The 11465-nt window shown below is 38.9% G+C and overlaps 1 protein-coding gene across 5 annotated transcripts in view; it reads left to right on the plus strand.

The window, feature by feature from the left end:
- supt3h (SPT3 homolog, SAGA and STAGA complex component) overlaps nt 1-11465 on the plus strand; it is a 425992-nt gene that overhangs the window by 326505 nt on the left and 88022 nt on the right. For 4 of the 5 annotated variants that reach the window (XM_072557098.1, XM_072557063.1, XM_072557072.1 and 1 more), the window contains 2 exons: nt 7730-7842; nt 8693-8803. In XM_072557098.1, the coding sequence (XP_072413199.1) occupies nt 7730-7842; nt 8693-8803 (224 nt within the window). The remainder of the gene's footprint in view (nt 1-7729; nt 7843-8692; nt 8804-11465) is intronic. The other variant, XM_072557090.1, reaches the window with a different exon arrangement.

Raw genomic sequence — 11465 nt, forward strand, 5'->3', positions numbered from 1 at the left:
GAGTGTTGTTGGAGCTGCATTAATTTAGGAATGTGGGGAGTATTTCATCATGCTCCTGACTTGTGCCTTGTAAATGGTAGGGAGTCAAAAGTTGATTTACTTTTCTCCAGGCTTCCTAGCCTCTACCTTTTCTGGTAGTCACTATACTTATGCAGCTAAGTAGTCCGATTCCTGGCCAATGATAAGCCCAAGAATGTTGAGGGTTGGGCAGTTCATTGATGGGAAATACCATTGAATGTCAAGGGCTGATGATTTGATTCTGTCTTATTGAGTTTGGTCATTTCCCGACACTTGTTAGTTTATGTGGATAAACTGTTTTTCCTAGGTTTTAAGTGTGATTTCCTTTAACATGAAGTGTTAATGCAGGCAGATAAAGACATAAAACACCAATGGCATTACAAATTTTATAAATAGAGGCATAGAGTGCAAGAAAAGTGATAGATTTGTTCAGCAAGCAGATAAACTACAGTTGGTACACTGTGTCTGGTTTAGGCTGTCATTATAGAAAAACACAATAAAACAAAAGAATGTGCAATATAGATTCATCTGGTGGAAAGTAACAACTACGAGGAAAGATGTGCAATATTAGGACTTTCTAATGAATCAATGGCTAGATGGCAATTTAATTCAATGTTTAAAATTATAGATAGTTTAGATGGTGTACCAGTGATGAGCGGTGATCAATCAAATTGTCATTGAATGAAAAGGCATTTCTTTTTCTATGGGTGGATGGCTTTTAGGAATTCAATAAATGCTTAATTTGCACTTACCCATTTAAGGCTAAAGTCACCCAGCTGTTTGCAACCTTTTGAAGTACATTTGTCTTAATGATGGGATTCTGGTTGCAATTGGTAACAGTTAGGAGAAGTAGTGGCTCAGTGAAGATTCCTATTTTTAAAAATCGTTTATCCATCATGTAGTTAGTAAAAGTCACATTAGCACATCTGCTTTACATGCTATACATACACAACCCTAATGTGCATGAAGTTTGCTGCTCTTCAAGAAAGAATGTTATATTTTTGTGATCCTTAAAGTAGGATTGTAGATTGTAATAATGTGATGTCCACGCTGTTGTGTGAACGTAACAATGTTTAATGAACATAACTGCACAGAGGATGTTAAGAGACGACCTTTTACTTGGAGGCTTACAGATTCAGCCTTTAGATCCATCTGATCGAATGTGACTATGACATGGATCACGTTTCACATGCTCAGTAGCCATACTGAGAGTAAAGGTACAATTCTCTTTACATTACATTATTCCCCAAGATATTTCACAGCATCCCTTTTTTTCCATTAACAATTAACCATGAACATTTAACATTTTTACTCTTCTTTGCCTGCTGTCAACCCCAACCCCTCATAATGATCCTACTTAGTCTTGTGTACATGAGGGACCAATTTCTAATGGTGTTTTTGGTTCCTTTGGAGGATGTGCAGGATATATGTGCTTTCATGTTCTTTACTTGGTTGGCCAACGCATTGCTGGAATAGAATGACAGCTTTTAATGATGGCTGCTCACCAAATCATTGGCTATAGCAGTGGTGAATACCAATCAAGGGAAAGCTGGTTCATAGGAGAAGATTCTAGGACTTGAATGGTTATATTATGTGAAGGAATATCATTAATAAGGGACCAACGATTCTTGTTCTCTCTCTCTAGTGTTTAATTTGAAGTCTTTCATTAATTGAAGCAGAGTGTTTCCTTCAGTCAGATATTCATTGTGATCTTGAATTCTGATAATTTCTAAACAAAGAGGCTTTTCTTCCATCAAAACATCTTTTCTGTGTCACAGTGGTGAGAACATTAGTTGACTCTGTGAAAGGTTTTTGCAAATTTTCTGCAAGCGCCTCATTTTCAGCCTGCAATGCTTGATTTTGCTGTTTGGTTGGACTATTATTTCAGTATTCTCATTGAGATCATTGGACTGTGATAATTCTTATTGAGTCCTGAGGGACAGGGTGTACATGTATTTGGAAAGGCACGGACTAAATAGGGATAGTCAACATGGCTTTGTGCGTGGGAAATCATGTCTCACAAACTTGATTGAGGTTTTTGAAGAAGTAACAAAGAGGATTGATGAGGGCAGAGCGGTAGATGTGATCTATCTGGACTTCAGTAAGGCGTTCGACATGGTTCCCCATGGGAGACTGGTTAGCAAGGTTAGATCTCACAGAATGAAGGGAGAACTAGCCATTTGGGTACAGAACTGGCTCAAAGGTAGAAGGTGGTGGTGGAGGGTTGTTTTTCAGACTGGAGGCCTGTGACCAGTGGAGTGCCACAAGGATCGGTGCTGGGCCCTCTACTTTTTGTCATTTACATAAATGATTTGGATATGAGCATAAGAGGTACAGTTAGTAAGTTTGCAGATGACACCAGAATTGGAGGTGTAGTGGACAGCGAAGAGGGTTACCTCAGATTACAACAGGATCTGGATCAGATGGGCCAATGGGCTGAGAAGTGGCAGATGGAGTTTAATTCGGATAAATGCGAGGTGCTGCATTTTGGGAAAGCAAATCTTAGCAGGACTTATACACTTAATGGTAAGGTCCTAGGGAGTGTTGCTGAACAAAGAGACCTTGGAGTGCAGGTTCATAGCTCCTTGAAAGTGGAGTCGCAGGTAGATAGGATAGTGAAGAAGGCGTTTGGTATGCTTTCTTTTATTGGTTAGAGTACTGAGTATAGGTGTTGGGAGGTCATGTTGCGACTGTGTAGGACATTGGTTAGGCCACTGTTGGAATATTGCACGCAATTCTGGTCTCCTTCCTATCGGAAAGATGTTGTGAAACTTGAAAAGGTTCAGCAAAGATTTACAAGGATGTTGCTAGGGTTGGAGGATTTGAGCTACAGGGAGAGGCTGAACAGGCTGGGGCTGTTTTCCTTGGAGTGTAGGAGGCTGAGGGGATGACCTTATAGAGGTTTACAAAATTATGAGGGACATGGATCGGATAAAAAAACAAAGTCTTTTCCCTGGGGTTGGGGAATCCAGAACTAGAGGGCATAGGTTTAGGGTGAGAGGGGAAGGATATAAAAGGGACCTAAGGGGCAACTTTTTCACGCAGAGGGTGGTACGTGTATCGAATGAACTGCCGGATGTGGTGGAGGCTGGTACAATTGCAACATTTAGAAGGCATTTGGATGGGTATATGAATAGGAAGGGTTTGGAGGGGCCAGGTGCTGGCAGGTGGGACTAGATTGGGTTGGGATATCTGGTCGGCATGAACGGGTTGGACCGAAGGGTCTGTTTCCACGCTGTATCTCTATAACTCTTGAGTTCTGAATTGTTCAAGTTAATTCCTTTCTACAGCTTTAAGCTTGGTGAAGGCCATCTATCTCTCCATGAGTTCAATAACCTGATCTGGTCAGCTGAAAAATCTCTGTTGTGATTCCATGGCTCACTGGAATCATAGAAATATACAGCACGGAAACAGACCCTTCAGTCCAACTTGCCCATGCCGTCCAGGTATCCTTTATACACCTAATCCCATTTTTGAGCATTTGGCTCATATCCCTCTAAACCCTTCCTATTCATATATACTCATTCAGATGCCTTTTAAATGTTGTAATTGTACCAGCCTCCTCCACTTCCTCTGGCAGCTCATTCCATACATACACTACCCTCTGAGTGAAAACATTGCCCCTTAGGTCCTTTTTATATATTTCCCCTTTCACCTTAAACCTATGCCCTGTAGTTCTGGACTCCCCCATCCCAGGGAAAAGACATTACGTATTTACCCTCATGATTTTATAAACCTCTGTAAGGTCACCCCTCAGCCTCCGGCACTCCAGGACAAATAGCCCCACTCCATTCTGTATCTCCCTATAGCTCAAAACCTCTAACCCTTGCAACATCCTTTTTACATCTTTTTCGAACCCTTTCAAGTTTCACAACTTCATTTCGATAGCAGGGAGACCAGAAATGTGTGCAGTATTCCAAAAGTGGCCTAACTAATGTCTTGTACAGCCACAATACAACCTCCCAATTCTTGTACTCAATATACTGACCCATAAAGGAAAGCATACCAAATCGCAGCTTTACTATCCTATCTATCTGCTTGAAGTCTTCTGCTGATATCAATGCAAATCAATAGTTTCTCCATTTTGGATATTAATACATTCTGTTTTTGAATAAAATATCTCTTTATCACTGAATAGCTTCTTCTTAATTAGTTAATTGAAGTTGTTAGAATTGTTGGGCCTTTACTGAGGATTTAAGTTTTTCTCTGAACACGCCAAATATACATTGAAGTTCTGTATTCACAATTAAAAAGATTTGTTGCATACTGTTGGCTTCTGTTTGTGTGGGCGTGACACTATCCAGCTTGTCTGAAGCTTCAATGATCTTGAACTAGTTTTGAAGGTCTCAGTATGCCATGCATCTTGGCTACTATTCTGATATTAGTAATTTTTGAGCCGTAAAATTTTAAAGGTTTGAGAATTTCTGTTCTCAACCTCTGTAACATCTGAAAGGATCAACATCTACACTGATATCCAATTTGAACCAGTTTTTCTCCCATTTACTTTAATCTCCGAATACCAGAACTCATCCCAAGGGTCTGTCCCCTCCAGGAAATCAAAATCTTGCTGTTGATAATCACATCACTCAGGAAGAATTCTTCCTGCCATTGTGTTAAATCTCCAACTGCAGTTACTCCCACAGACTCCTATGGGTGTTTTTCTGCCACTGCAGCCTTATTTCACTGTCTCTATTTACTCATATGACTCTGGTTCCTGCAAGTGGAGTTCCATTGTGGCTTGGACAGCACCCTTTTTGTTGTGTGCTTGCTGTCACTGTATTTTCTAATTGCTCCTTTCTTCCCACCTCATAAGGATGTCTATTTCTGTAATACTTGCTAAAAAAAAACTAGCTTACCTTGTTTTCTGGTCGAGGCTGAGAGCACCAATTTATCTCACGTTTAGGAAGTCCATATGTGTGCACAATGGAAGAGACCGTGCGCATTTGTCCCAAGCAGCCTTTTTAAACATTTAAAGGGCCTGGTCATTTGGAGTGTGCCAGTCCAGCACATAAATTAGGAGCTGGCATTTAGCTAGAGAGTCAGTGTCAGGGAACCATCCAGAAGATGAGAATTGAATCACTAGGAGGTGAGCAAATGTTCAGGCACTCTGTTACAGCAACATTGTTGATTGTTATTTAATAGAGCCTTTGTAAGTGAAGATTGAAATTCCCCAGAGGAATTTTTGAATATTAACAAGACCTTCAATGAGTTTTGTCAGCTGGGTGATCTTTTTTCACTTGTTTATTAATGTATATGTTCCAGGCTAGGCCAGAATTTATTCCTTATCTCTAATGTCCAGAGGGCAGCTAAAAGTCAACTTGTGGATCTGAAATCACATGTAGTCACATAAAGTTACTTCCATAAAGGGTATCAATGAATCAGATGGGATTTTATGACAACAGTTACATGGAAACTATTAAGCATCCATATTTTACTGAATTCAAATTTCACTGTCTACCATGTTGGGATTCAAATCTATGTCCCCAGAACATTAGCAAGGAGTTCTGAATTCCCAGTCCAGTGACATCACCACGACTTCTCTGTTTCGATCAGATCCATTGGATTTGTCTTTGTCGTACAAGTTTGACCATAGTTTTCTGTGTTCCTCATGTTGATTTTGAATATTAGAGAAAAGATAGCTATTATTTGCTCATTCGTATTGTCTCTCGTGCTAAGTTTGTGTATTAGAGTGTAAACGAAATATTGAGAGCTATTTTATTTTTCTTACCTTGGATAGTAGAACTTATATGGGTGTTCAAGCCAATGCGATTTTAAGGCTTTATTCTTTAGTAAAGATTTAGGATTCTTAACCTTCATCTACTTGAAACAAAAGGCTGATGGTCCCTAATCAAATCATAAGTGTACAGTACCTGGGGGTCTGGTGTCGAATTGTAACATACTTTACTTAATGCTGCTAACCATGTACTCTGCCATTGTCCTTCTTGTATGCTCTCTTCAACATTGCATGGCATTTCCCATTCATTTGTAGGTGTATGTTGAAACATGTGGCTACCCAGTCTCTACTGAGGTTGAGTATCACTTCAGGTATTTTCCCCACCTCTGCATTTGGATTGATAGGCTGGGCTTAACTACAGGTTCTTGTCACTCACCTCTGGCTCTATGGTCACTATTGCCCATGTTGTAATGTGAGATCTAATGTGAGTGAACAGCAACAAGACTGTTGAACACTTCTGTACAGAAAGAGTGGTAAAAAAGGATATTTTATTTGAAACTCTACAAGTCCAGTCTCCACTTCCATGTGATCTGATATTACTGTGAGATAGATCCATTCGTGCGTGCTCAGTAGCTTTACTAAAAGTAAAAGTACAGTTCCTTTTACAGAGATCATAGAGGACTTTCTTTTAGAAGCATAGAAAATAGGTGCAGGAGTAGGCCATTTGGCCCTTCAAGCCTACTCTGCCATTCTAAATGATCATCGCTGATCATCTATCTCAGTACCTTGATCCCAGTTTTTCCCCTTACACTTTTGAATTCCTTTATCTCTAAAACAAATTATCTAATTCTTTCTGGAAAACAGTAAACATTTTGGCTTCAATTTTTTTCTGTGGCAGAGAATTCCACAGGCTCACCATGCTTTGGGTGAAGAAATTTCTCCTCACTTCAATCATAAATGGCTTTGGGTGAAGAAATTTCTCCTCACTTCAATCGATTATGGCTCCTGGTTCTGGACTGCTTTGCCATCAGGAACATTCTTCCTACATTTATCTCCTATGTTTAATTTTGCAAAGATACAATCAACAGAAATATAGTAGTCAATACGCAGAGCAATGGTTGTGTCATTGCCTCTGAGGTAGGAGACCCCAGTTCAAGTCCTACCTGCTCCAGATATGTGTAATAACATCTCTGAACAGGTTGATTAGACAATATCTAAAATAAATTAAGCAGGCACTGAAATTGAAAGAGAAGGGAATGTTGTGGGTGACTGAGGAGAAGTGGATAATTGTGTTGCAGAGGGAATGATTCTTTTGGCGAAAACAAGGAAAGCCCTATACTGTTAGGGAATGGATAGGAAGAGCAATAGAGAAGAAGTGTATGCAATGAAAAGAATGAAAATGTGGGAATTGAATCAGAAAGACAAGAAAGCATATGTGAGGTGGAAAGCACACAAGGTCATAATGATTGAATTTCTAGTGACATTGAGAGAGATATGTGATAGAAGAAAAATGACAATTTGAGACCAGGAATAAAAACACAATGTAGACTCTAATTAATATATTAGAAATAAAGCATGTCACAAGGTATATTAATTGCTCGTTTTCAGATTTTCTGCATGGCACATTCATTTTGATTTTGGGAATGCCACTTACAATGCTTGTATGTGTTGCATTTGAGATTTGTGGCTGTTTTAATAGACAATAAATTTCTCCCTGAAGCATGACAATCCCTGAAGTATTCAGACATTATTGTGCACATTGTAGGAAATTATAAAACTATCATTTCATGTAATTAATGACTGGAACAAATGATTTGCTAAAATATTAGTTGGTGAACACAGGGATACTTTGTAAACAAAGGAAAAAGTGACATGTTTAACAATGTAAACTTGTAGCAGTTTTGTAAATTAATTACTTGGTTTTCAGGTCACAATAACACACTGAAAAATCTTTGCCATCCTTCCAGTATGTTTGTTGATTTAAAATGTACAGCAGCATCGTGTTTTTCTAATTTCTTTTATATCTATAATTGACAGCCAAAAAACCAACCAAGTTTAAGGATTGGTTGGACTGCAGCAGTATGGAAGTGAAGCCTAATCCAGTTGCTTTGGAGATCATGGCATATCTGGCACAAGAGACAGTGGCCCAGGTAATGTGCAAGTTTTATAAAATGGAGTATCCTATGATAGAGTCATACATCACAGAAACAGACCCATCGGTCCAACTTGTCCATGCCAATCAAGTTTCCCAAACTAAAGTGATCCCATTTGCCTGCTTTTGGCCTAAATCCTTCTAAATCTTTCCTGTTCATGTACCTATCCAAATGTCTTTTAAATGTTCTAATTGTACCCGCATATGATACTTGGGGTAAAATTAATATCAAATTTTTAAAAAAGACAGAAGTGCAGATGCTGGTCTCGCAGCACCTGTAGAGAGAAGGCAGAGTTGACCTTTCAGGTCCAATAACCCTGCTTCAGTTCTGAATACGAGTTACTGGACTTGAAATATCAACTCTACCTTCTCTCCACAGATGCTGGCAGACTGCTGAGATATTCCAGCTATTTCTACTTTATTGCACAACTTTGGGATTGGTGAATTTCTTAGTTGAGTTGTGAACACGGTGGCTCAATGGTTAGCACTGTTGCCTCACAGCGCCAGGGACCCGGGTTAGATTCCAGTCTTGGGCGACTGTCTATGTGGAGTTTGCACATTCTCCCCATGTCTGCGTGGGTTTCCTCCAGGTGCTCCGGCTTCCTTCCACAGTCCAAAGATGTGCAAGTTAGGTGAATTGGCCATGCTAAATTGCCCGTAGTGTTAGGTGCATTAATCAGACTGAAATGGGTTTGGGTGGGTTACCCTTTGGAGAGTTGGACTGAAGGGTCAGTTTCCACACTGTAGGGAATCTAATGTCTAATGTCTAATATAATGCCCCAATGACATTTTTATTAAAATGCTATGAGCAACTCAATTTTAAAAGAAACAATATTTTTATTTTTAAGCTGGTGGATCTAGCCCTTTTGGTGAAACAGGACATGGCTGCTAAAACAGGGGATCCATTTAATAATGCCAAATCTGTAACACTTGCACATCACAATGCTTCATTACCTGAGGTGAGTACTGGAAGCATATGCAATTTTAGCAAAAAGGAATTTACCTTCTGCATTTCTATCAAAGCACCAATTTTCACACACACTCATCATTACTTGACACCAACACAAAGTACAATCTGTTTACAAGTGTTCTTTGTCTTTTTAACTGAAGTTTGAAAACGTTGTACATTTCAATGATATTCCATATGCATGCTGCAAAGTTAGCTTCTACACGTAAAATTATTATTTATGTGAATAGTAATTGCACTTTGTCACTTAAGTGACAATGAGCCCTTCTACTGTTATTGACCAGAAATTGTGCAAAACGCATCAACGTATAGAATCCCTTCTGTGCAGAAAGAGCTCATTTGGCTCATCGTGCCTGTGCTAACCCTCCAAAGAGTATCCCCCCAGACACGCACTCCTGCCTCATCCTCATAACGCAACATGGTTTTTTTTAAAAACCATGGCTAATCAACCTAACCCACATGTCTGTGGACACTAGAGGGCAAATTGTTTTAGCGTGACCAATTCACCAAACCCTGCACATCTCTGGATGGTGGATGGAAACCCAAGCATCCAGAGGAGATCCACAGAGAGAGAAGGTGCAAGCTTCATACAAACAATCGCCCAAGACTGGAATCAAACCCGTGTCCCTGGCACTGTGAGGCAGCAGTACTCACCACTGAGCCACACTGCCATCTGCACATATATCTAATGTGTCAGAAGTTTCAGAAAATGTCAAACAACTAGATAATTCAATTTTAACTGAACCACCAGTCAATATATTTATAAGAAGTGAAATGGTAATCAGTCAGTTCTGAAATTACACATAATACTTACATTTTAAATGTGCATTAAACTGTTTGCTGAGTCCAATATAAATCATATTGATAGTTTCTTTAAATTGAAATTATTTTCAATTTTTGGGTGCCTTTTTAATCTTTTGTTAGCTTGTATTTCATCTGAAAAATGCAGTGTCTGCTATTGATAATCAAAGGAAAAGGGTAGTTGTCCTACTGAACCAGGTCCATATAATTTGATTTTAAGGTGAGCCTGTGAATTGACAGTAATAAGAACGCTTAAATGTAGAAATCGGAGTACTGCACTTGTTTAGGGCCCCGATTGTAATTTTCCGTTGTTGTTATCACTGCTGATGGTAATACTGGACAAGTCAGATACCAGAATAAGACTCAGCTTGATAGATCATAAGTTTTATTTTTGTTTACCATAAACGTCAGTTACTGAAAATATTCACAAGAGGCTGCCAGCATATCTTTAAGTTTTCTTAAACAAAAGAAAAAAATGCAACCTATGTTCTACTATTCCAGAACTATTTACTAACTGTCTCATTACAATCACAAAAATAGATTCAATCTGTTTATCCAAAGAACAACTTTAGGGACATTAAACCACAATGACGGGTCACCCCATCTCCAGCTAAAGCTCCTTGTTCAGCTGGCATAGTCATCAGTTCCTTTTGGAAAGGTTTCTACGTTCACTTAATGCTATTTTCTTTAGTTCTTGTCTCTTCCTGAGACCTTTGAACAAGATGCCAACACAGCTTACCTACTACTTAACATAGATTCCTTAATTTCATGTCTTCACCATAATGTTTTGTATGAACTTCCTCGATACCTCCAAAGCTTTCTGTGGATGGCTTTCTTCTTTGTCCAGTGTTAAGGACCACGACTCTCTGAAACAACCTATTTCTGTCTGAATGAACTTAGTACTGGCTGAATGAATCTACTTCTAGGCCCATTTGTCTCTGGGTTGTAAAACCCAAATCATCAAAACCCCAGCACTCAACTTCCCAGTTTTAGCTGTTCATGTATCTAATATCATTTTATTCTTGGAAATGCTGTCTTTAGCTCACTGTTCCAGCTAACTTTCTAGCCATTCACAGAATGGAAAACAAAATTCAATCTTTCCTCCTCTTTAGAAATTAAGTTCCCAAAAATAAAAGAATATATTATGAACATTCATCACATAACGTGATGAAGTCTGCTCAATATTTCTATTTGTCGAGATAGCAGTTGGCTTATATAACTCTTAAAGGAATAACTGGATATTACTCATAAAATGTGTAATTTTTATTTTTGTTGGAACTGCAACAACTCCAACTGGATGCGCTAATAAGATCGATCCATGACTGGCCCACTCAAGACCCCTTCAACATCCTAAGGCAGTTGTTAGATCTGTCACAGAAAAGTGAAATTCTTTTAATTTGAATGCTCCAATTTCTTGCCTGTTGTGAAGTGTTTGAATTCCTCAAGTGCATTATTATTAAAGAGTAGAGCTAGTCTAATCAGAAATGAAATAGATTTGCCACATGTAACACACTTTAACAGCATTTGCAGATATTAAAACTTTTACCTATCCATTTTCTTCCATTTCCCTGATCTTTGGAAAGTTTTGTTTTGGAGGCAAATCATTCAAACAAGATGTCCAGTGCATTGATACATAAAGAAAGCATAAATTGCACAATTCTGCCTGGTGGACCTGGCATGACTTCTGGTCTCTAAATTACTTATACAATCTATTTTAATCCCTAATTTTAAATGTTTTAATGACATCACCTACATATATCTGTGATCATCTTCAGCCCTATAGACACCATCTCCTAAAGACTCTGATCTTCTGTTCTGGCCTCACTTGTGGATCTCTATTGTCCTACATCTCA

This window comes from Chiloscyllium punctatum, chromosome 3, assembly GCF_047496795.1.
Source record: "Chiloscyllium punctatum isolate Juve2018m chromosome 3, sChiPun1.3, whole genome shotgun sequence".
Lineage (NCBI taxonomy): Eukaryota > Metazoa > Chordata > Chondrichthyes > Orectolobiformes > Hemiscylliidae > Chiloscyllium > Chiloscyllium punctatum.